The following is a 26,613-nucleotide window of genomic DNA, read 5'->3' as shown; positions in this document are numbered from 1 at the left end:
TACATGTAATAAAAGTACGGCCAAGTACGACCAACAGATCTACTATGTTACTGGCGGGCCAACCTGCTCAAAGTACATTTAATGCATTAAAATAAAACTTAAAATGACAAACAATAAAAATGTTTATTTTTGCAACAAAGCTGAAATTATTGATGATAAAATAACACTTACCTCTATTATCTCGTACCACATAAGACCCCAGAAGTGAATGAGTTGTGGCCTATGGAAATTGCCAGCAATAGCGCCTTAAAAAGAGTCACCAAGATATTTTGTGCAAAAATGTTTGAGTTTTGAGTTTAATTCTAGTGTAATATATTTTACACTACTCACCTCATATGTAAGACTGTATTATAAACTAACAGGCGTTTTCTTGTTTGAAATAACAGGGAAGAATGGAATAATACAATCGACGAAATCAGTGACGTCACCAAGTACTTCATTACCCATTTCTATTAATTCTAAGACTATATTCCACACTCAGAAAAGCAGTCCTTCCAGATTAGCTTTATTGGATAAATTGTCTCTCATATTTGTCAAACTTTCTACTCAAAGCACAAGCGTATCGCAGTTTTTAATCAATACAGAATCGACCCCCAGAAAACAACACACACACACACACACACACACAAAAACACTTCTATCATAATTTCCCGAGCAAAATGTAAGCTCAATTAACTGCAAGCGCACGGAACGGACAGTTACCTTTAAGGTGTGAAATCAAACGATTACTACTTGGTATTATTGTCCAGCGAAAGGTGAAGTGACGTTGCATCCGGCATTATTCTACGAAAAAAACCTGCAGATGAGAGAAACAAAATTTGAAAACTTTCAAACCTAATATTTTTTAAACTAGACTTTCTCCGTTTGTGTTGAGTTCAAGTACATCTTGTTCCTAGGACACTCCTGTTCGTATCCATAAGGCCACTTTACTAGGGAATTGTATGAGCGCCGTCACCCTGACCGCTCTTATGCAGATCCCTGCTGCAGGGGTCGTCAATCAAAGCAGAGAGTCCGCTTAGTGGAGGTAGTGTGGCTGCTGCCCCACTCACTTTAAGTCCAGATGCACCCCACTACCCCATGCGCAGAAAAATAGATTTTTTTTACTCCCCTCCCTGGCAGGAACAAGTTTGTAGAAACAACTCGATGGAGTCCAGTGAGCTACAGGGAGTCCATAAAGTTTTTGCTTTCTTGGAGGACGCCTCCACTTAGAATGTTTGGTGTGATGACTTAAATTCTTCCGTTTCCTTCCTTGTTATTGTCTAGCGGGTGGTGCGGGATCGACCCCCCCAAACAGTGGCGTCACATAAGGGTTTTACTTGTCCCCCAGAACAGCATATTGGTTATCCAGCTGCAGGTGCTGGACGGGAGTAGTGCCGTCATCTCTGCCGCGGCCCTTGTGCTTCACAACCTCAAAGGTCTTCTCAATCTCGCGATCCCTAGTAGAAATAGAAAAAAGTTATACACAATATTTTTTTTAAAGTGAAAACTAATTTTTCTTCCATTTATTTATGGAGATGGGGATAGAAGAATTCAAACCAAGTTCTAGTCTAGAGAGGGAGAGAGAACAAGGAGGAAGAAAGAACAAGAATGAGAGAACGAGAACAAGAGAAAATCCTAAATAAAGTATGACTATAAACCAAAATTTTTGTTTTGTTACCAGCTTTCTCATCATTGTCCTGTTGTGTGCCCACTACAAACATATTACAGAAATACTACAATGTTACTACAAAACTAAATATCAAATTTAGTGCTTAAAAACAGGAACCTTATATACGTTGCTTTAATTCTGAAAGGAAAAAAAGGAAACCTAACTACTTCACTAAAATACAAATATAGTACTTGAATATCCTACCACGAAAATATTACAAAAATCCTACAAAAGAAATCCTACAACAATGAAGTCTATAGCCGGGGTGTCCAACAAGGTGCCCCCTAAAGACAGTTGACGGACCTTTTCTGAAAAAAGCTCACCAGTGTGGTAGATGAGATTTCAGAGTAAACATTTTTTGGGGGGTTGACTGAATATCTTGAAAACAATTTTAATATTAACTTGGTAATAACATAGTAACAACATAGTAATAACAAGTTGTTATGAAAATTCAAATAAGTAAATTCCAGTTCATGGATTTTATGGACAAAAATTCATTCAAGTATTGATCATTAATCTTAAGCAATTAAGAGAATAGAATGAGAATCTACTCATCAAACAAATGTTTTTGTCATAATTCTACTAAGCGTGTCAAGAGTAAGTAGAATGAAGAGTACAATCTGAAGAACACCATCCCTACTGTGAAGCATGGGGGTGGTAGAATGCTTTGGGGGATGTTTTTCTGCACATGGGACAGGACGAGTGCACTGCATAAAGAGAGGATGATTGTGGCCGTGAATTGTGAGATTTTGGGGAGCAACGTCCTTCCCTCAATCAGAGCATTTAAGATGGGTCGTGGCTAGGACTTCCAATACGACAACGAACCGAAGCACACAGCCAGGAAAACCAAGGAGCGGCCCAGCAAGAAGCCTATCAAGGTTCTAACATGGCCCAGTCAGTCTCCGGACCTGAACCCAATCGAAAATATTTGGAGGGAGCTCAAACTCCGTGTTTATCAGCGTCAGCCCAGAAACCTGACTGATCTAGAGATCTGTGTGGAGGAGTGGGCCAAGATCCGCCCTGCAGTGTGTGCAAACCTGGTGAAAGACTACAGGAAACGTTTGACCTCTGTAATGGCAAACAAAGGCTACTGTACAAAATATTAACATTCATTTTTTCAGGTGTTGAAATACTTAGTTGCAGCTATATTACACAAATAAATTGTTACAAAAAATCATGCATTGTGTTTTCTGGATTTTTCTTTTTAGTTCATCTCTCTCACAGTGGACATGCACCTACAATTGAAATTTCAGACCCCTCAATGATTTCTAAGTGTGAGAAATAGCAGGGTGTTCAAATACTTGTTTTCTTCACTGTATTGACCCCCATTTTCAACTCCTTTCTGACCACATAGCTTTTTTAGCTTTCTATCCGGCTATATGGTTGGCTTTTTTTTAAGCTAGCTATCTAGCTCAATTTTATTTCATCACCTGTTTACCTCTACCCACCAAGGTATCTTCTTGGCTATTTAGCAAGTCGTCTAGCCAAGTATCTGTTAGAAATGTAAATAAAACGGGGGGCCCTTTGCCCTAATTGGTCACGAAAAGTAGCTCTCGGCTTAAAAAGCTTGAAGAACCCTTATCTATAGTAATACAACAGAAATACTACAAAAATACTTTTACAGGAAGACTACAAAAATACTTTTACAGGAAGACTACAAAAATACTAATACAGAACTACAACCATAGAAATACCCAAGTAATCCTACAAAATGATTTAAGTAATACCACAAAAACACTACAGAAAAAAAGAAAATATCAAATGTAAAGCTAAAAACAGCTGGTTATTTTTTTCCTCAATTCTGTATGCTTCGAAACCAATTTCTGGTATATGCATTTAATATATTTAAAAAAAAAAAAAGTTCCTTCTGGCCCAGGCAATCTACCAAATTTCTTAACTCAATGTGGCTCACGATACAAAGTCTGCTCACCCATGGTATATTAGTATGGTTTAATGGGATTGTTAAAGAACTTTATAACGCAAAACAAAATCCCCCCAAAAAAATCATGGCCGTTGAGTTCGTATTCGTATCATAAGTCATAGTGCTTTTACTCCTTGTTTTCTAGGTTTGTATTTTTTGTATGTAGCAATCTTTATTCTTATTTTACCATTTCCTAGCTTTCCCTACAGAAACATGTTGTGAATATATTTAATGAAAGAATATTTCACCTTAAAAAAGTAATATATTTACTGGGTGTGCAGGTGAAGTATTAATTTACTTCTTAAATAATGCTTTGCCAAATCCGGAATTTTTTAACTTTCTATTACTTTAAAAAAAATCCCCACAACTTATTTTCTCTAATTTATTTTCACCAGTGCAGGTTTTGTTGTGCATCTAGTTTTATTGGTTCCTAAATATTTCATTTGGACAATTATTCTTTGGAATTACTTGCGTGTCTCCACGTGTTTGCCAGTGGCCATCAGGGAAGGGAACTGGGCATCGCTGAATATCTCCGGAGGCCCCTGGTTCTGGCCCCGTTTGGACGAGCTATAACGAGCCCCTGGGGGACGATAGACGCCTGGCGCCTTGGACTCGGGCGTTTCCACCTCCTCTGCAGTGGAAAAAAATTAGCATGGCCCATCTAATTGCACACACAAAAAAAAAATCTCCAAACTCAGAGTTACCCCTCACCGACAATTGCAGCCGGCACAGGTACAGCAGCAGATTTGTTCCAAGGGCCGGAAATTTTGTCCCCTGCCTCAACGATGGAGTTGCCCCCGTCCTCATTCTGGTCATTGTCTTCGTAGACATCTTCCTCCTTCTTGTCGCTTGAGGGAAGACGCAGGACATTAAGGACACATTGGCGCACTAGGGAGGGAACATTTCATTCTTACCTTATTTGCATTGCTTGGAGCCTCAGGCCACTGTAGTCTACCTCTTTCTCCTCAAACTCTTTATATTCCTCATCCTCCTGAGTGGAAGAGAAGACAGGCCACTTAATTTGAGGTGGCACAACAGTTGGACTAACTAGAGCAGGGGTCTCCAACATGGTTCCCACAGGCACCAGTGTGCCCCCACGCACAAGGACAGCTGAGGTGCCCGCAGACACATTTTGAAAATAGCTCATCTGTGCTGGTCGGTGTGATATTTTTTTTACTAGTAAAAATATTTTTCTTAGTGGTTGAATGAGTCTATGGTAAGGTGAGGTGTGTCGTTTGAAAGTAGAATATTTTTCTCTAATAAGAATGTACTAACAATGCCAAACTGATTTAAAAAAGCCTTTGAAATATTTTTCTACTGTGCCTTTTCATGTTTCTTTTAGCATCTCCCGGGACATGGAACATGGAAATGTAGTAGGGAGTAGATGGGGCAGAGTGTGGTTTTCATGCCCTTCCCGTTTTTTTTTGTTAGTGTAGCCTGAAAATGGCAAAAGTAAGAAAACGTCTGTTTTAGATAGTCTTAATGCCAACCTAAACCCCCAAAAAGATGGAAAAAGAAGAGTTTATCGGTACATGAGCTGACTGAAGCTGCGATTGTGACTTAGCCAGCAGATGGCGGCAGAAAGTAGCAGAATTTCAAGTTGTGTACACCACCATTAACCATACTTCCAATAATTACCCGGTAAAATGTCAAATAACTAATTTTCCTTTTGGGGAGATTTTTATCTTATGTGTTGGCATCTCTCTTGTTCCTTGTTGTTATTTGGAGTTTAAAAAACGTCCAAAATAAACATTAGTCTCCCATTACCATTTTAATGGGCTTGTGTGAAATTTTTATTCCTAAGAATAAGGGCTTGGCTAGCAATGTTTTGAAAACCAATGTATTTCAACAAAAAAAAAATCCCTTAGTATCAGTATTGTCACATGCCACTTCCAGTCATTACTGAGGCCTGGCTCATCCCTTTAGAGCAGGATGACACCTTTCACTAAAACAATAACAGCAAACAGATGATGAAAGTGCTGTATCTGAGTCAGATCGGGAGGCTACTCCTGCAAACTGGGCACACTTTGCGATAAGTAGCATGTAGAGCTCCTTGTATGTGATAGTGTTGGTTTAAATTCACATATACAGTACCCCGGCACTTGAACAACTGTGCATTCAAACAAACTAGTGTTCGACTCAAAAATAGCACACCTGAGCGCGTCACCAAGTGAGACAAGCGGCCATTTTGGCTATTGTAGCTCTGTCATAATTTAGAGGTTCTCGGTCTGACAACGCGTGTAGAGAATTTATTGTTAACTATTACATACACTTCTAATCAGTGCTAACTTTGCAGTCGCTCAAAGAGTGACTGTAACCTTTGACCAGGAGAAAATGTCATCAGGTGGTGTCCAACTGTCACTGGGCGTTTCAACCCTAAACCACAACGCCCTCGAGTTGGCGGGCCGGCAATGATGGCCAGTCACTGCCCATCTTCTGCTGGTCCCCAGCTAAACTCCTCTCTCCTACTCCAGAGCCAGCAAAAGGGCTCTCTCCACGGCTTCCTCACCTTATGGGCAGCTGCCTTCCTTAATAAGTGTTTTATTGCCAAATCTGTTCCAAGAAAATTATAGATAAGGGAAAGGAAGAGAGGAAAACAGCGGGTTATACAAATAATATATTGCAAAATAGGGACGAATGTTTTTTTCCCAAATTGTTTTATATTATCATCTTTATTAAGTTTATCTTTAATATCTACACACATAATTAATTGTTTAGGTACGTGTTTTATTTGTATTGCGAGAATTAGGGGTTTTGGGGTTCAGGCTTTAATATTTTAGAATGCACAGGGCTGTATAAAAATAAACATTCTGTACGGAAAAACATGTTTGGTATTCAAACACGGATCCCGAAAGGATTATGTTCAAAACAGTGGTATTGCTGTATAAACTGGGATTTTAAAAAAATTCACCACGGCTTTTTAGTGTCTTTGTGCTCAGATAGTAAAAGAAGAAGTTCAGTGCTGTTTTTTTACTACTGTGTTTATCGGAAAGGGTGCAGTAAAATTACAGAAAAAACAAAAATGAGAATGCATTAAAAAGAACCAGAATCTGTGTATTTTACCAAAATTACAGACCATTTACTTGTCAATAACAACAACACACACATCTGGGCAAAAGACAATTTTATTTTATTTTAATGCGTGTATCCAGCAAATTCTTATATTGTGCTGCCACAATACAGTTTTAAAACACATTTTTAATCCGAGAATCAACATTGTTTCAAAGTTTGAATATGAACATGCAGTAAAGAGAACCAGAGACCTTGTTTTGTATAGAGAATTTGTTGTTAATAATCATAAACCATAACGTTAGGCTAAAGGACATTTTAATCTAATTTAAACAGCTTATTCAGAACCAATTCTTCTACAGTGCCCCACTTAAATTGGGCCGCCCCAGAATACCTTTTTAATCAGACTAATCATGGGAATCTGTAATATGTCTATTTTCTTATATATTTTAATATAATTGTAAACATGTGTATTTAGTGACTAGTTGTAAAATTAGAATTTGTGATCAAGGTCCTTATTATCTGTAATGCAATAAAAACCTACAATCTGGATTCATTACAAAACAAATGGAATATTGAAAATATTTTATTGTTTTGATGTAACTGGTTATTGCATACACCTAATATGATATCTCAATATATTATGAAAAGATATTTTAGTAGACTAAGCCAATAATATTAGAATTTAAAAAACATATTTCAGTTAACTTATGATCCCAGATTGTATGACTCTTCATTGCATCAATAAAAATAAAATCACAATAATCATTATCTGGAACAGTGCTTTTTTAATTTAGTGTTGACTAGAGAAGTTTTGTTTTCGGCGAAATTTGTTTCGCCTTGCATTGCTGCATGGCCGCTTTTGGTGTGTGTGAGTGTGTGTGAACGGGTAAGTGTGAAGCACATTGTAAAGCGCAATGGGAGGTCTTCATTGACTTGAAAAGCGCTATATAAATGCAGACCATTTACCATTTCGAGAGACCATCTGTAATAAAAATGTGCTCCGACCTACGAACGCACATGGTCGTCACCGTTAACCTGAACGCGTCGTAACGCGATGACTTACGTACCGCTGAAAAAAAACTAAAATGGCGGCGTCTCGCCCTTCTTTCCCAACACTCAGCGATGTAAGAGAATGTGCATTTAAAGTAAAAAAATCACAAACACGTGTTACAACCTAAGTATGTATTCCCTATTCATTATTTACAGTATCAGATTAAGAAGCTAAAAGGATTCAAGAGCGCATAGTCACATGAACGGTGGAAAGCATATGGGATATAGCTGGTCGTCATTTCTTCGTTGAATTAACGAATCGTTATATATTCTTAAGGTATAATTTGATAATGTGTCGTGTATTTTTATAAATTAGAGTTATCTAGCAAAAAACGCCTCGAACACGTTACCTTGTCGTTTTTGGAGTCCAGCCCGTCGCCTTTGGACGACTTTTCTTTCTCCTTTTTGCTCTTTTTCAGGCCCGTTGAGGAGGCGAGCGACTCTTTCGCCTTGCCCTTCTTCTTCTTTTTGTCCCTTTTAGCGAAAAAATCGTCCAGGCTTTTTTCGCTTGACACATCCGCCATTTTCAACCCGGGGAGCCGCTAGCTTTTTTTTTAAAGCACACTGGCGCTATGACACACGCCAAGAGGAGGAAAAATCGTTTGCGTGAGTGGAGAAAGGCGGACTGAATGCTCACACACAGGTTATTTGGCTTTTCGTTCGTTCAAACTATTTAAATGCTGTTAGGGGGGAAATAATATTCGGCGAAGAGTCGTGAGTTTTCCTGTCAGACATGCCATGCACCGCACAGAAAATCTGACAAATCAGCATCGTGATCCGGAAGTAGATTGATATAACACCGGAAGTGTTAAGGACATATTACAAACATTCATAATTGTTATTTTAATCTATTTATCATATTAGAAAAATTAAGATAATCATACAAATTATTTCTAAAAACAATACAAATACAAAAAAACATAATTTCATAGTTTTTACTCCATGACACGAGAGTTAAGAGTATCATATTTATATTTGATCAAACTTAATATAACGGTGTAGACTTTTCGACATTAATTTACTTTACAGATTTCATTCTTTTAGAACTTTTCAGATGAATTACAATACAACTCAGTGTGTATCAAAATATTTAATTTATAATGCAAAATTGAACCGGCTTTTCCGGCTCAACTCATTAAAAAGAGCCGACTCTCAAACGGCTCTCTTGCTTTGATGCATTATATTACGAATTATTATGTTGTATAAAGAAGTTAAGAAAAAAGGAAGTATAAAATGAGAAAATGAAAAAAGACAGGTTTGTGGTTATCCCTTTAATCAGTATATTACCAACTATAATTTAATACAGAATTAATAATTTGAATGTATTATTCTACTTAATTATATTTGCATGTATTTTTCCTTCTACAGTGAACGTCCAAGCTACTTAATTTTTGAACTTTTTTTTCATAATAAACCTCATTCATGTCGAGCAGCTCAGGATCTCGCAACAAAATGTTAATTAACAATATATATGATATAACGAAACAAAAGTACAATATAACATGTTAAACAACATACATAAACACGTTTGAAAAAAAATGGTGTAAGATTATTTTGTATTTTGTAAGGGAAAATACGACAGTTTGTAAGGGCATGGAGCCGTGGAGGTTGACAGGTATGTGCCTCATACACTCACCCACGCATAGGGTTTTAAAAAATACAACCTGTATACACTTACTGTGTTAAAAAAGGCAATAAACCATACTCATCTATCCCTCCATCAATTTTCTGCGCCGGTTATTGTTACTAAGGTCGCTAGAGCCTATCAAGCAGTGGGCAGAGGACACCCTGAACTCGTTGCCAGCCAGTTGCATGGCACACAGTGCTGACTTTCTCTGTCATACCTAACGACAATTTGGACCGCCCAATTAACAAGACAAGCATGTTTTTTTCAGAATGTGGGAGGCAACCTGAGTGTCCGGGGGAAACCCTTGCAGGCATGGGAAGAACATGCACACTCCGCACGTGGAGGCTACAGTTGTTGGAATTGAACCCTGAACCTCCGTACCATGAAGCTGCATGCTAACCGCCCAGCCACCCAAAAGTCATATAAAGTAACTTAATATATTAACAATATACTTGAATTTTGGAAAACATTTTCGTTGGACTAGCAGAAAAATTGTAGTTGTTATTCTAGCTGAGTCAAGCTCCGTTTTTTTTTTTTTAAATCAAGGATGAGTTTTACCAATTGTATTTAATCTAATTCATATTGGTCCAAATGTCATGATTACCGATGTGATTCTCCTGTGCCCGCTCATTTGGCGCCAACCGCTGCGGGCTCTGATTGGCCCCCTGTCCCTATTTAAACCCAATCCTGTCAATCCCCTGTTGTCAGTCCGTCTGCAAACCTCAGTGTATACTAGACTTTTTCGACCCTGACTCCCGCCTGTCCCGTTTTTACTCCCGTTTATCTCCGGGTACGACCTGTTTTGATCATGCCCACGTCTGCTCAACCGTCGAGGTTTACGACCCATTTCCGACCCCGACCACACCTTGCTCTCCCAGTCCCAGCTACCGACCAGTCCGAGTACGAGAGCGACTTGCTTCCCGCGTACAGCGAACCCTGGATCGTGGGCGCAGCCCGTCCCCTTTCCTTCAATAAAACTTGTGGTAAACGTTACGCAATTGGGTCCTGTTTTCATTCTGGTCCTGACACCAAAATACTTTCCTTGCTGAGTTGCTAATGTGAATTATTTCATGACTTAACAATTATGAAAAAACAAAACAAAAACATTTTTTATATTATTAAAAGTGGCACACATAAGATAAAAAATTAACAATACAAGAGTTAATGAGTGGATCAACTTTGGAGGTATATGTCGACGGTTACCATATGTGACCACAGGAAGATGCCAAAACAAAATTAATAATAGAGGATCTTTACTAATACTGTTCAGCAATGTAGTTTTAATCAGGGTTCATACACCTTTTTTCATGGCAAAATTCGAGCACTTTTAAAGCACTTTCAAAGCCAAATTTCCAATTTCTCCAGTACCCAGCCATATTTGTCTGTTGCACCTGTCCTGATGCACATGTAGGGGGCAATGATGCTTCACATGACAACGCCATACAAACTAATACCAGCTGCTGTTGATCACGAAGGAAGATAAAAATACAATGTCAAAGCAAAGCTTCCAGAGTAGGCGTTGTGACCCTCCCACAACGTGAAGTTTCTTCTGGCCAAGGTAACACTAGAAAAATAATTTCACAAAAAAACATTTTGGTGCTTTGGCATATCGTTTTATTCTGAGACGCCATAAATTCGCTGGCGGGTGAGTGGAGCCTTCCAGAGTTTTATTGGTTTTATTCTCCCGCCAAGCCTTTAACCAAAAGAGGGGGTGTCGCCCCAACCGACACCTGCTCGCCTTACTTGGACCCTGCCAACCACTTTGCAATCTTTTAACCTGCCGATTGCCTGGTCGGCCTCTTCTTCTGCCTTCCACCTCCTTCCTGTTTGAACTTTGGTGCCCGCTGCCCTAACCTAATGGTGGGAGAACTCTCTCAAATCCATAACCATCCACACCTTTTCCTTCTTGTATCAAAGGCTGATAGAATGCAGCGGCACTCACCTTCAAACGCCACATCACCTGATAGTATACTACGTGCTGGTAACACCATACAGTACTTCGTTTTTGCCTGGGAGCTGGCTCTGATGGATCCTGGCTAGGCCATCTCCAAGCTGTTTCTTCACAGTAGCGGGTTCTTCTCTTTCCCTGCTGTGAAGATGGTATGGTCGTCCCTGATACCTTTCCTTAGAGACAGACTTCGGGACTTAAATGGCTTGACCTTCATTCTTGCCAAGCCTTCAAGCTCGTCAATCCTCTTCAGCAGTCTTGATGTGCATGCTGCTATCCAGAGAATGGTGGTGACATCATCCATGAAGCCTCGCAACGGTGGTGGCCTTTGGCCAAATGGCAGTTTCACTCCGCTGACCATCTTCCTAGCCCCGATGAGGATGATTTTGTAGACCGTGATAAACAGAATGGGAGAGATCGAACATCCCATTGCTATGCCCACTTCAAGCTGCTGCCATCCTGTAGTAAAGTCCTGGTGAGCACAGCACATCTGCAAGTCTTTAAAATACTTGGCCACGATGTCTTTAATGCAGTCTGGCGTGTGGAAGAAGTTTGGCTGAGGAACATACCCTGGGGTTCCCAATGGAATGGCCTTTGCTGGGTCGCTGAATTGCTCTCTTATATGCTTCTCAAGCTCTGCCTTTGAGATCGCCAGCTTTCAACTCCTCTTGTCTGGCAGCAGTTGTTTTGCATGCTTAAAGGGGTTCTTGAAAAAGTTGATTCTCTCCTTCTGCTTCTCCTTCCTGCGCTGGTGAATCCACTCTGGTCTTTTCAAGTTGAAAGGCTCTCTCTCACTTCCTCCCACAGTGACTTCAAGTCCTCTTTCTTTTCCTGTCTTGCCTTCCTCCACTGCTTTTGGAGTTGGCGCTGCCTCCACACTAATTGCTCAATCTATCATTCTCTCCTCCCTTTTTGCTTGGAGGCTTCTTGTCCCTTCTTGTCCCAAAACGGCAACTGCATTCCTCGTACAGGATGTCTCCTAAAGCCTTAAGCTTTGTCTCCACCTGGCCACGGAAAGAATGCTCCAAAAGTACAGTTATGACACACACACACACACACACACACACACACACACACACACACACACACACACACACACACACACACACACACACACACACACACACACACACACACACACACACACACACACACACACACACACACATACACCTCAATTCCCCAGCAATTGTTCATGTTCATTCTCCTTTATAACCACTACGTATCATATTTTTTGTACCTTTTCTTGAACTGAGGGGGATATTTTTAATTTGCTTCAGGTCCTCACATAGATTGTTCCATAGTTTGACACACAAATACAGAAATACAGAAACTTGTCAATGTTGTTCTTAAATTTAAGATTTTGAAGTTATTTCTCCCTCTGACCTCATAGCCACCCTCCCGATTTCTAAATATGTTCTGAATATTTTGTGGTAATAACCTGTTGTTTGCCTTATACATGATAATTGTTGTTTGATATGATACAATGTCAGGACATTCCAGCAGTTTTGATTGAATAAAAATTGGAATTGTGTGTTCTAAATAGTTGACGAATAATCCTCATTGCTCTTTTTTCCAGTATGACAAGTGAAGTTTTATAGGTATTTCCCCAAACCTCAGCGCTGTAGTGTAAGTATGGCAAGAAACAAACAGTAGACTGTGCGAAGAGAATTATAATCAAATAGCTGTTTTTCTTTGTATATGACAGAGATGCTTTTTGAAAGTTTGGACTGTATGTGTTTGATGTGTGCTTTCCAACTCAGCCTATCATCAACTATAACTCTAAGGAATTTATTTTCATGCACCCTTTCAATTTCAATTCCATCGATTTCTATTCGCACCTCCATATTCACTACACCTTTGCCAAATAACATACACTTAGTTTTAATGATATTTTTTCCAATCGAACCATAATTTTATCTTTTTCATTTCCTTTTTTATAGCAGTTCTTAATTGTTGGATAGTGTCACAAGTACTAAATATATTTGTGTTATCTGCGAAATTGACCAGTTTTAACCCCCTTGCTACTTTGCACATATCATTTATATATAGTACTGTATAAACAATTTGGGGCCCAATACTGACCCCTGGGAGACACCACATGAAATGTCCATGTGTGCAGAATAATGATTACCCAACTTCACTAACTGTTGCCGTCCCATCAAAAATTTCTTTACCCAGTCTAACACTATTCCCCTTATCGCATATTTTTGCAGTTTATTGTATAATGTGTGATGGTTAATGCTATCAAAAGCTTTTTTGAGATCGATGAATACTACTATTGCATGTTTTCTTGTTATCTATTGCCTCTTTGATTTCCTCTATTCTTTCAATTGCTGCCGGTGTTGTTGATCGGTTAAGCCTGAAACCATACTAACTCTCTGCAAACTGATTGTGTGTTTCCCAAAATACACAAATTCTATTGTTGAAAAGCTTTTACAATATTTTTGAGAATTGTGGCAAGAATAAGATAGGTCTATAGTTTGTGAAGTGGTGTTTGCTCACGGTTTTGAATAGCGCAATGACTTTGGTCATTTTAATTTGATTTTGGAATGTACTAGTCAGAAAAGACAAATTGCAGATGTGAGCTAAAGTGGTTTTGATATCCTCTCAATGACCTGCTTGACTAATGACATATCTATGCCATGGCAATCTGTAGATGTTTTATTTTTGCTTTTTTGAACAATGTCAATAATTTCATTTTCCTCAACAACCTTTAGGAACATTGAACAGGGATTCTCCTCAATTAATTTATCCAGGTAATCTCCATTCTGGCTTAGATTCTGAATGTTTTTTGCCAGTTAAGGACCAATATTTACAAATAACTGAATAAAACTGCTGGACAGCACGGCAGCGCAGTGGTTAGCGCATTTGCAGCACAGTTCTGAGATTATGGGATCAAACCTATGTGGAGTTTGCATGTTTTCCCTGTGCTTGCGTGGATTTTCTCTGGGCACACCAGTTTCCTCCCACATTCCAAACACATGCATGTCAGGTCAATTGGCCAGTTCAAATTGTCCCTAGGTGTGAATGAGCTAGTGAGTTGTCTTGTCTCTCTGTGCCTTGCAACTGGCTGGCAAACAGTTCAGGATGTCCCCTGCCCACTGCTCAAAGAGAGCTGGAATGGGCTGCAGCACCCCCGCTACCCTACTGAGGATAAGTAATGCAGATAATGGATGGATGGATGATTAAAAACTGCCCGACAACTCACCCATATTATAATTTTCAATATTATTTTTAAGAAACTATCTAGGCAAATTGTTTTGTTAAGCACCATCTCTAATTATGCTATTTAATAAATTCCATATCTCCTTTACATAATTTTTGTTATCCTCTAATTTATTCTTATAATATTCCTTCTTACTTAATCTTATCTTATCCTGCTACTCCACCTGTCAACAATATTCCTGTGGTATGGAATTCGGGCCGCATCTGCCGTCATGCAAGGCACAGGACCCGGGACTGGCAGTATAATCCTGTGGAGGTTACCACTAAGGTTGCCATTAAGGTTCAAAACTCGGGAAAGGGTTCAGCCCAGTCCACAGTGCTGAAGCTTGGCCTTCTGAATATTAGATCACTAGCCTCCAAAGCTTTACTTGTCAATGACCTTATTAATGAACACAATCTTAACCTTATGGGCCTTTGTGAGACTTGGTTAAAACCAAATGAGTTTGTAGTGTTAAATGAGGATTCTCCCCCAAACTTTGTGAGTTCGCACTTGACACGACTATGCAAAAAAGGTGGAGGTATTGCTCTTATATCGGAAGGTAAGTTGAAATTTACTCCTGGTACCCCTACTGTTTTTAAAACGTTTGAAGCACTTGTTATGAGGTCCTTAATGTCAACACCAATTTATGTAGTTGGTGCGTATCGCCCACCTGGACCATACTCAAATTTTTTGGATGAATTTTTGGAACTGTTAACAGACTTAGTAACGTGTGCGGACAATGTTGTAATTATTGGTGATTTTAATGTTCACGTAAACTCCCCATCAAATTCACGTGGCAAATATTTTAAGTCACTGATTGATACATTTGGTTTTAATCAAATAGTTGATGTGCCCACTCATAAAGATGGGAACACTCTAGATCTTGTTCTGACCCGTGGCGTAGTAGCCTCAAATGTTACAGTGTTACCGTATCCTGATGCCATCTCTGATCACTATCTTGTTAAGTGTGAGGTGCTGTTTAATGTTTACTGTGATAAGGAAAATGTAGGCTTTAGCAGTCGCAATATCCGCCCTACATTGGCATTAGCTTTAAAAGAACTATTACCTATGGTAACTGCAGCCTTCCCTTTGTACACTGGGTCTGTTGACTCACTTACAAACAACTTTAATACTGCTTTGGTTGATGTTCTTGATTCTGTGGCGCTCCTAAGGCATACATTTCGACCTAAGAAGCATACACCTTGGTTTACTGAAGAAACCAGGTCACTCAAACAAGGTTGCAGTAAACTTGAACGAAAAGGGCGGACTACAAAGCTGGAGGTCTTCCGACTGGCCTGGTGTGACAGCTTGCTGAAACATAAAGTAGTTCTTGCCTCAGCTAAAGCATCGTTTTTCTCTAGGATTATTATTAACCATAAGAATAATCCGAAATTTTTGTTTGACACAGTGGCGAAACTTATCAGACAACAACTTAACCCAAATAGTCCTTCTTATTCTGCTAATGACATTATTGAATTTTTTAATAAAAAGATTCAACTAATCAGGAAGGAAATTTTAAAAGAACGGCCTTTCCACTTGTTATTCACATTCATTTTTTTAGTTGATTGATGAACAAGAATAGTGGAGGATAAATTGGTCAGTTATACGATTAAAATGTATATCCATGTTGTATTTTTGGACTGGTGTAAAATAATGTTGTGCGAGTCATTAATCTTGGTGTGGCACACTTATTTACAAGGAAATTTGTAAGTGGCACTCCACACCAAAAAGGTTGCTGACCCCTGGTCTACATCTACTTAACCATATATTTCGTCCCAATCCTGTTCTCCATCCATTATCTGCACCGCTTATAATCAGTAGGGTCGCGGGGGTCCTGGAGCCCATCCCAGACATCTTCGGGCAGTGGGCAGGGGACACCCTGAACTGGTTGCCAGCCAGTCGCAGGGCACACAGGGACAGACAATTCGCTTGCTCATTCACACCTAGGGACGATTTTGACCGGCCAATTAACCTGACATGCATGTTTTTGGAATGTGGGAGGAAACCGGATTGCCCGGAGGAAACCCACGCAAGCACGGGGAGAACATGCAAACTCCGTACAGGAAGGTTGGTAGCTGGATTTGAACCCATGACATCAGAACCGTGCCGCACACGCGCTAACCCCCGTGCCGCCCCAAATCCTGTTCTATTAATTCATATTTTCAATTAGCAATTGCCTCTTATGTCCTTGTTCTGCTGTACTGTTTATGTTCCCTTATTTCTCTTCTACAATTAATGTCATATACTGTGACTACTGAATGGTGGTCAGTAATATCAGTAATCAATAACGCACTTGTTGTCTTGTTTTCTATTGCATTGGTGAATATGTTGTCTGTCAGAGTATCACTACGGGATGTTACTCAATTGTAGGGAAGAGACTTGGACTATGCATTGAATTCACAAAATCGTTAATACTTTTTTTGATTGTTGGGATTTAATATGCCAATCTTGCTTCCTGTTCACAAATCTTAGAATGACTTGTCGGTGCCGTTTCTCTTGGTTAGCGGGTGACAATCCTCGCAGGGTTGGGGTCCATTGCAAGCCCTTTGGACTGCAGGAATGCAGTCACCTGTTGTTCAGTTGACATTACATCTCACGCGAAGCCTGGTTCCCCCTCACTGCATGCCGTCACCGCCCCAGCATAAGATTGCGGCTTAATTGCTATTCCTGTTATCACAACATCATTCATTCTCGTGTATTGTTCAAAATCCGCGATCAGACTTTCAAGGTATGCAAGCCATTTGTCCTTTTCTGCACTTTGCATGCCAAGAACTTTCACCTCATCAACAAAGTCCAATATGTTTTTCTGCTGCGCCCTCAATACAGAAACTTCTCCTGAAAGGTATTGAAGTTATTTTTTGAGGTCATTTATCTCTTCGCAGGATACAGTCAGGGTTTTTCATGTTTTGGAATTCACAGACAACTGACATCTCTATCAGCAGTTAGCTGGCAGCGAACCAACTCGCCGGTACTCACATTAACTTGAGAAACAGTTACCAAAAAGGAGTTTGAGCGAGACAAGAAGAAGGGGGGTGAACTATTTTTAAGAAAAGAGAGGGAGAGAAGCCTCAAAAATTTGTCAAGTCATGTTTATTTGTATAGCCCTTATTCACAAAGAGTCTCAAACGTCTGAACAGATCAAAGACTATTGCAAAATATTATTATTACAGACTATTATGACACCATCCCCTCATGAATATGTGAAGAGCTGGAATTAGTTTATACTAATTCTGGCAAAAGCAGCAAACTGGCAAGGTGAGAACCGGGTGGGTTCCTTTCAAAATAAAATGTAATAAAAAGCTGGATTAATTTTTCAGACAATCATATATGGCAACAATAACTGACAGCAAGACTGTTGCATTCATGACATTAAAATGTTTATTTATTAAAAAAGTTAAACCATTGATTTGTGTGTCTTTACAGCAAAGAATAACAGAGCGCACGTTTGCTTATTATGCTCTTCTTTCAGCTCCGTGCAATGGAACCTGTCAGAGAAGACGCTTACCATCTTTCTGCCAGATGTACAAAACATAAACGGAACGACAACATTGTGATATTTTCTGAATTCAATTTCATCGACATTGGGCCCGACGACAAAAACAAGCACTCATTAGCGTCTGAACTATGTAACAAAAACCTGCTAAAACGTAAGAAAATAATAACTAGGATGAAATGGGGAAAAAAGCTGAACGTGACTTGAACTGCTAGAATTAGAACACCTAAAGAATGAACCTATGCTATGATTATGCACCATTTGTGATATACAAACTGATGAGGTTTGTTTTTTGTTTCTGAACCTCTTCTATCAAAATGAACAAAACTAACCCAGAGGCTCGATTGGTCAACACGTTGGCTCAGTTTTCACCCGATCGCCCGCGTACATATTTATACATTATTCACACCATGATAAGAAAAAAAAAAAATCTTTCAGTGTCGTCAGATTTATTAAATTATCCCGATCGTCAGGAAGAATAATAAAGCATCTGCTACCTTTACATCACAATGGAACACCATTTGATGGTTACAACCGAAAGCAGAGTACCGTAAAAAATAATTTATGGTGTCTCCCATATGAGCTTTATCATAAAAATGATTTCTCATGCTCAAATCTCCCAATTTGTATAAAATTTGAGACACAAATCTACGCTATTTGTCAAGGTTCTTGACTTTTCATGGACAATGATATATACAGGACTGTCTCAGATAATAACAATATTGTAATGAAGATTTTTACTCTCTGTAATGCAATTAAAAACATTGAAATTAGCATACATTACAAATGCACTGTAATTAATGAAGTATTTTATTGTGTTAGTACTGTAATCCCTCACTACCTGGCGCTTTGTGGTCTAAGTGCATCACAAAATGAAAAACATTCCGCAAACCATTATCTCTGATCACAAATTGCTACTAGCGGGGAACCAGGTGTCTCTCTTTTGCTCTTTTGTCCTCCAAAAAATGAACTGCACTAGTGCACACGTGATCCATTATTGAGGATTCATACATCTTTTTTATGGCCAAATTCGAGCACTTTTTGAGGATTATCAAAGCCATGTTTCCAATTTCTTCAGAACCCTTAGAAAATAGATCCATGATTTTTTTCGACGTTCTAGACATTGTTTGTATTTCCCGTGTTCTAGTCATCGTTTATTAAAACGGCAGCCTCCCGGCATCTTGGTCTTTTCGCCTGTCCTCTTGGGCATGATGCTTGGGGGTGATGACGCTTCGCATGACAATGCCTTACAAACTCATGCCAGCTGCCAATAATCACGAGGGAAAAAGAAATGCAATGCCATCATTTTAAGCAAACTATTTTTTTTTTAATTTGATGCACGATGGGGAAACTAGGCAAGTTTCAAACATTTACAAGCACTTAACCCAAAATCCAAGGACTTTTTAAACCTGTCCTCTTGGGCATGACCCTTAGGGAGCAATGGCACTTCAAAGGATAATGCCATACAAACTAATGCCAGCTGCAGTTAATGACAAGGGACGAGTAAATACAATGACAATTTGAAGCCATAGGAGAGCATTGTCAGTGTTACTTTTAACACTAAAACAATTTCAAGCATTAACAAGCACTTCCCCTAAAATGTAAGCACTTTTAAGTCCTTAAAAACACATAATTAAAATTCCATCAATGTCAAGGTTTTCAGGCACCCGTATGAACCCTGATTATCCCCAATCACATATTACTGCAAGCAAGGACCAATCGAGAACAGTTTTGTCGAGTCAGGCAGCTCTTTTTCAAAAGAAACGTATTTCAGCCTGAAATGAAGCGCATTCGTATGGCCATAAGGCATTGTTCCAAACCCATATTGCTTTGAGTGGGGTCTGGCAGAAGGCCATTTGTCAGGAGGCGTGCCATTTTTTTTAAGTCAACTGAAGCATGCTATTGTGGAAAGTCTAAAATGAACTGCATTGTTTTTCCCGTAATCCATTATCCCTTGTCGACTATTGCTGAGAATGGGAGCTGAGAGGGCAAATTTGTGTTATGCGTGGCAGCTCTCTTTTTCAGTTCTTTCTGCCTAAAATGAAAAGTCCACGTGCAGATGCGATACATTATCCCCAATCGACTGTTGCTGCGATTGGGGGCCAGCAAAGCCATGTTAAAAATATGGGGGCCTACCTTGCGGATTTTTGCATATAACAAGGATTCTGGTCCTCATTAACTGCGCTTAACAAAGGATTACATTATTGCCGATTATTGCTAACAGCCTACGAGTATACTTTCAATGATATTATAATCCTTTAAGATGGAATAATTGAGTTTTCGCCATAAATTGAATCGTTTCTCCGGCGCCGTCACGAATGGCAGCCACTCCAGCAGCTCCCGTGTTATTTTCGATTGTTCTCAGTTATTTTCGATTGTTCTCAGCTTAGGGATGCTGCTGGAAAAGTGAATTTCCCTTCGGGGATGAATAAAGTATCTATCTATCTATCTATCTATCTATCTATCTATCTATCTAATCAGCAATATTAAAACAATAACAGACCTAGCAATATTTATGGAGCTTTGTAATGAATCCAGAATGTATGACATTTTAATTTTTTTAATGGCATTACAGTAAATAAAGATTTTGTTCATGATATTATGAGACACTCCTGTAGATGCACAATTCATTTTGCCGCAAACATAAAATAACCTTTATCTATTTTAAAAAAATATTTGCTTTAAAATCTTTTTTTGATGCCCCCAACATTCCGTGAGCGTGTGTGAAGGTAGCGGGACGTTGTCTCGCTATTATTTACACTCCAAAAACATTTTACAATCTAGTTAAAATATTTTTCTCCCACATGTTACAGCTAAAACTTTGGGAGGTTAGGAATAATAATGAAAAGAAACATAATGTTAAAATACCCAACACAAAAGAATATCAGCCGGGCGAAGCCAGAAGGCAAGGCTGGGTATACTTGACCGCTCTCCTTTTTAGATGTAGTGTTACAATATGGGCAGCGTTATGTGATGTAGTGGGATGGAGGGCGTTACGTGGGAAGGGCTGTCTCCAGACTGCGCCGGCCTTGCCGCAGTTTGCGTTTGTTGCTGTAGAGCGCCATCTCCTCTAAGGCCGAAGTGGCGGGCGCAGGGATGTTGGCCGAAGAAGCGGGGCCTGGATAAGGAAATAGGGGCAAACTGGTCAAGTTGTAGGTCAATGGTCCCTAAACATTTGCAGGCTGGCACCCCCTTGGCTGCCCAGTGTATTCCTACACACACACACACACACACACACAAACACACACTATACCTGTATATATATATATATATATATATATATATATATATAAACATATACATATATATACACATACATATATATAAACCAGGGGTCAGCAACCTATGGCACGCGTGCTCGCAGTGGCACGCGAGGGGTTAACCAATGGCACGCGAGCGCACGGAAAAGTAATAATGATTTTTTTTAAATGCGCATTTTTACCTTAAATTTAGACATTTTCATTGAGCGCTTTCATTGTTTAGCGGCTTTATGGTGAGCGTGTGTCTGCGCGGTGCCTCGCAGAGGAGAGATTTGTTTTAACCCTCCTACAGAAACACTGGCGAGCGATGAATTAATGAATCACGACTGCCAAATCATGACGGCTCCTCGAGCGGAAAAATCTCGTTCTTTCCAGCCAGCGTGGACAGACGAATGGGACTTTGGGCAAAAAATGACCGTGCTGTTTGTGCATTATGCCTCGAGAGCATTGTACCTCGCACGTCAAGTGTTAAACGTCATTACGAGACGAAATATGAACATGAATTCAAGGACGAGTCTGAAAAGGCGGATACATTAAAACGTGTCCAGGTACAGTGTCGTGCCTAAATCCGACTCCCCAGCAAAAAGTCCAAATAACTCCAAAATCACTGTGATGAGGTATTTATGTCACAGAAGGTTACCCTAGAAATCACAAGTCTATATCTCAAGCAGGGTCAATTTAAGCAGGGGAGTCAGATTTGGGCTGGTAAAATGCCTGCCAAAATCCTTCCCCCCTGCTAACTCCTAAATTAAAAGTCAAAATAACCCCAAAATCACTGTGCTGACATATTTATGTTACAGAAGGTTACCCTAGAAATCACAAGTCTATATGTCAAACAGGGTCAATTTAAGCAGGGGAGTCAGATTTAGGCAGGTGCAATAAAAGAATAAAAAGTCCTAATGTGTGTGTGTGTGTGTGTGTGTGTGTGTGCGTGTTTCAAGTTTCTTAAATAGGATTTTATTGATGAATGGTATGGTAGCTGTCCATATCTCACACACACACACACATTATATATATATATATATATATATATATATATATATGTATATATATATATATATATATATAAAAATCAACATTCTTATTATAATTCATGTATTTTCTGCTTAGGATTCAAATCAATGTTTCTTATTTTTCACTGAATTAGTTTTTTGTACCACTAAGTGGAACTAAATATTACACATTGTCCCTCTAAACGTTTTTAAATTCATCATTGTTATTTCGCTAACTTTACTTTTTAAATAACATTTTTCTCTTAAAGAGCTTAGAAGGAAGGTCATGTCCCCAGCGTTCTGGCCTCACTTCACACAACAAGACAACCCCGTGGTTAGTATGTTGTTAATTCATTTTGCGTGCAGGGGTCATGAGGTCACTAAATTACTACGTTAGCATTTTAAGGCAAAGCAGGCCCCGCTCCCGAACCACCCTAACAAACACACACATTCCTACCACTAGGGGGCTGCTTATCCCATGTAGACACCTGAATCAAAAAGGGGACAGGAAATAAGTTTCACACTCGTTCTTTACGCCGTATCCTGAAAAGGAGGGCAGAAGGTGGGGGTATAACTCACTCTGCTGCTGTGAGCAGTCATCGATAAACTGCATGTTGTCCGCCACATCAGGGGACTGTGGGGGAAAAAAAAACAAGGTGAGTAGGAAAAAAGGTAAAAGTGGAAGTTAAGTATTTGGTCAGGGAGTCATGGCCACAAAGCACAACCACATTACTGTATGGCTGTGGCTACCAGGTAGCCCCCAGAGAACACTAGGATATACCGCGGACCAGTTCTGAAAAGAGCTCAGTAGTGATGGGTCATTGAGATTTTTTTTTCCAGAACTTTGATTTCTAACCCATGTCAATCACTTAGTGCCTTTATACAAGGCGGATTTTACAGTGGTTGACTAAGCATATTTTAATTATTAGATAAGGTGTCTCCGATATTGGATAGCTGACTTGAGCTGATCCGGTAGGTTGCTGTGACCAGTCCTTGCTACGGCGTCTCATATTATCCATAAGCAATCTTGCACACATTATCTTTTTTCAATCGGTTAAGACCATTGGGTCTCACATTAGCACAAGAATGAGGTTTATTCGGCTGCGTGGGTGGGATGCTAAGACAGCATTAAATAAGACAGACTTCTCCGCATCATGTCAAAAAAGGCTCCACAGCTGTATAATTTATCTTTCTGGCATCCAATAAATTTGCTGTCTCCTGGTTCTTCTTTCTAATATAGCGAGCCACTAAGATAAAACAACCGGGCTGAGGTTCAGTCGAACCTTTCAATCCCTTCTTATAATAATTACAACCTGGTTATAACATAGTAAAAACGAATTTCATTGTATAACTATCCTGATATGAAATATAAGCAATATATATAAAAATATATTTTTAAATAATACTTCTAGGTCAGGGCAGCACGGCGGCGCAGTGGTTAGCGCGTGTGCGGCACAGTTCTAAGGTCTTTGGAACCTCCTGTGTGGGTTCAAATCCAACTACCGGACTTACTGTGCGGAGTTTGTATGTTCTCCCCGTGCTTGCGTGGGTTTCCTCCGGGCACTCCGGTTTCCTCCCACATTCCAAAGACATGCATTTCAGGTGGATTGGCCGGTCCAAATTGTCCCTAGGTGTGAATGAGCGAGCGAGTTGTCTGTTCCTGTGTGCCCTGCGATTGGCTGGCAACCAGTTCAGGGTGTCCCCTGCCCACTGCCTGATGATTGCTGGGATGGGCTCCAGCACCCCCGCGACCCTACTGAGGATAAGCGGTGAAGCTAGAGATGAGATGAGACTTCTAGGTCACGATATTTGCTTTCATTTTCATCAAGGGTTTCAAACTCACTTTACTTGAGGGCAGCCGCAGTTAAGGTGTGGGATGTGTGGTATATGTTGGGCCAAATCAGGTTTTCCACAAAAAATTGCTAAGATAAAAACATTCCACTGTTCTTAAATATATTTATACACAATTTCCCTACACAAAATAAAAGTAAACCCATATAACATATTAAAATTAATCAATCTGCGATGAAGTTATGGAATATGTATTGTACAATACGATGCTCAAAATTTAGGAACAAAATCATTTTTACCCTATGGTTTAAGATCTAGTATGAGTTTCACATATCCGTCTAGTCTCTGAAGGACGGGATGATGATTCTGCTGGTTAACGGATCGATGAACTAGAGTTAAGATTGGGCGTAAAAATCCATCCTGACCCAACCCAGCCCACGGGTATTAAAGCCCAAACCAGCTGGAACCAGACAAATTCACTTTATTTGCAGGACTGAGCCTGAAGCACACCCGAATTTTCATATTTTTTTGTGAGCACCCGGGTTTAGACGGAGTGCTCCTCTGAACACAGGGTGCCCTGCGCGAGAGGGGGGCAGAATCCATTTTGGTGATCCTCCACAAAGCAAAAGAAAAAATGAATAATGATGGTTGCATAATTAAAAAAAACAACAACAACAAAAAAATACTGAGGCCTGGGACGAACCCCAACATAATGATTGACATTTTTGGCCCAACGCGTCCTGCATTTGTGTTTTCAACTTTTCCTCGATTGTAATTTGTGAATAACATAGTAACATGATAGTAATAACCAGGGTTGGGTAGGGTTACTTTAACTGGATTACTTTCAATTACTTTTGGATTACTCCAATACCAAATATGCTAATAAAAGACAAAAGAAACTAGATATGAATAAAATTATGACTCACAACACGTGGTAAACTGTCTCTCCTGGCTGTGATCTCTTTGATCTCCGGCAAAACTAACATAAAATGCGACAGAAACAAAATGCAAATAAATCCAAACAGCTCGCCATCATCATTTTTGCCGTTCCATGTATTTTGTTACTACCCAAGCCTGCACAAATTTTAGTAATTTTATTCATATTTAATTTCTTTTGTCTTTTATTAGCATATTTGGTATTGGAAAAATCCAAAAGTAATTGAAAATAATCCAGTTAAAGTAACCCTACCCAACCCTGGTAATAACCTGGTAAGGTGCTGTATAAGAAACATATATGAACCTAGTAGACCTTTGCTCTAATCAGTAGCAAACAAGTAACCCTCAGTTTCAAAAAAGTCGGTGACCACTGCAAATATTTATTTTTTCCTCCACCTTAGCCTCACCTGATTAGCACAATCCGCTAAAGCAATGTTATTCGCCCTCAATATAACATGAGCAAGCCAAAAAGGTAAAGTATTTTTATATCCAGCTTGGTTACAGAAGATGCTTGGTGAGTTGAGAGCTGGGACACTTAGGATGGACAGGGCCTGACATGAGACTTAGCATGTAGCCGATACCTGGATGACGAAATCCGTAGTGGGAGAAGGAATGGCGGCAAACTGGCGGTAGTCAAACCTCTTTGATGACAGGGACTAGAGAAAGGATGGATGGGGAAAGGAAAAAGGAGGGATGGTGGGAAAGTTGAAGGGGAAGCGGTCGAAAAGCAAATGAAGGAACGGAAGGGAATGGCTTGACTTTTAGTTCCAATTTTAGTATACGCGACTTTTGACGTCTTCCAACGTCAATGGCAATGAAAATGATTCCTGATTGTTCATGAAGTGCTCTTTTGTTTTTGATTTATTTAGTATATAAATCTTAATAACTAACCAGTCTGCCCGGGGAGGTCATACTTCGAGGGCTGATGAGCTCTGGAAGACAAAAAAAAAGTATTGAAGTCAAAATAAGAAATATTCTTCTGTGATACTATTTTTAATACATAAGGTGCCCCGAACTATAAGGAACATGATATTAAGACTAGAGTAGGGGCCAGGATTGCGGAAAAAAATAATTGATAACAATTGTATTACATTGGATGCAACGGTAATGAAACCCAGATTGCAGCAGGGAGCATGCCAGATCATATCCACTTGATCACTAGGGATTCAGATAAATGAAAAGGCACTTGGTTGGCTCGTGAGCCAAATGTTCTGGACCACTGGTCTAGTGGATAGGATCCATGGCTCTCCCCACTGGGATCCGGGATGGAACAGAATAGAACGCCTTTATTGTAATTACACTGTGTCAATGAAATTTATAGCTTACCCATACAGTGCACATATACACATAGAATTTAAAGTAATATAGAATTGAAAAGTATTACAAATATATATATATATATATATATATATATATATATACAGAGAAATAACTGGGCCGACAACTTTAAGAACAGGCCAGGGACTGTCCTTAGAGAGCTGGTGATTAGGATTCGAGGCTCTTCTCATTGCTATCCATTTCGATCCCTGGTGCCACCAATGTTATACAATTGGGGTCAGTAATAACATTTATCGACTGATCAATAATTGCACAAATATAGTAACGCAATTCCATTTTTGTCTGCATATAAGGCACACCAGATTAGAAAGTGCCCGTTCAAAAAGTTGGCCAAGTTGGGGTTCTTCTTGTAGTGCGGAAAACACATTAATAACAAAATCCTGTTTCCT

At 39.5% G+C, this 26,613-nt stretch overlaps 2 protein-coding genes across 12 annotated transcripts in view; both read right to left on the bottom strand.

Annotated features, from left to right (window-relative positions):
* Positions 1-489: 489 nt before the first annotated feature.
* Positions 490-8,415, bottom strand: cdv3 (carnitine deficiency-associated gene expressed in ventricle 3). Of its 2 annotated transcripts, none has more exons than XM_088322361.1 (5): positions 7,982-8,415; positions 4,484-4,557; positions 4,281-4,417; positions 4,038-4,200; positions 490-1,436 (listed from the first exon to the last, which is right to left on the bottom strand). In XM_088322361.1, the coding sequence occupies exons 1-5, from the start codon at positions 8,153-8,155 to the stop codon at positions 1,313-1,315; spliced, it is 672 nt and encodes a 223-aa protein (XP_088178487.1). In that variant the 5' UTR covers positions 8,156-8,415; the 3' UTR covers positions 490-1,312. The 2 variants fall into 2 exon arrangements, with proteins under 2 accessions (XP_088178487.1, XP_088178486.1); XM_088322360.1 differs by having other exon boundaries at positions 4,484-4,560; positions 7,982-8,413.
* Positions 8,416-17,774: 9,359 nt separating this feature from the next.
* The window catches only part of scrib (scribble planar cell polarity protein), a 138,794-nt gene continuing 129,955 nt past the window's right edge, over positions 17,775-26,613 (bottom strand). For 6 of the 10 annotated variants that reach the window (XM_088322880.1, XM_088322881.1, XM_088322873.1 and 3 more), the window contains 4 exons: positions 25,778-25,818; positions 25,468-25,542; positions 22,739-22,793; positions 17,775-21,025 (listed from right to left, as the gene is read on the bottom strand). In XM_088322880.1, the coding sequence (XP_088179006.1) occupies positions 20,901-21,025; positions 22,739-22,793; positions 25,468-25,542; positions 25,778-25,818 (296 nt within the window). In that variant the 3' untranslated portion in view covers positions 17,775-20,900. Of the gene's footprint in view, positions 21,026-22,616; positions 22,648-22,738; positions 22,794-25,467; positions 25,543-25,777; positions 25,819-26,613 lie in introns of all 10 variants that reach the window. The other 4 variants (XM_088322876.1, XM_088322882.1, XM_088322877.1 and 1 more) reach the window with 3 other exon arrangements.

Source organism: Urocampus carinirostris, chromosome 18 (genome assembly GCF_059441175.1).
Source record: "Urocampus carinirostris isolate Australia breed hairy pipefish chromosome 18, RoL_Ucar_1.0, whole genome shotgun sequence".
Taxonomy (NCBI): Eukaryota; Metazoa; Chordata; class Actinopteri; order Syngnathiformes; family Syngnathidae; genus Urocampus; species Urocampus carinirostris.
This window is presented reverse-complemented; position numbering and strand designations above follow the sequence as displayed.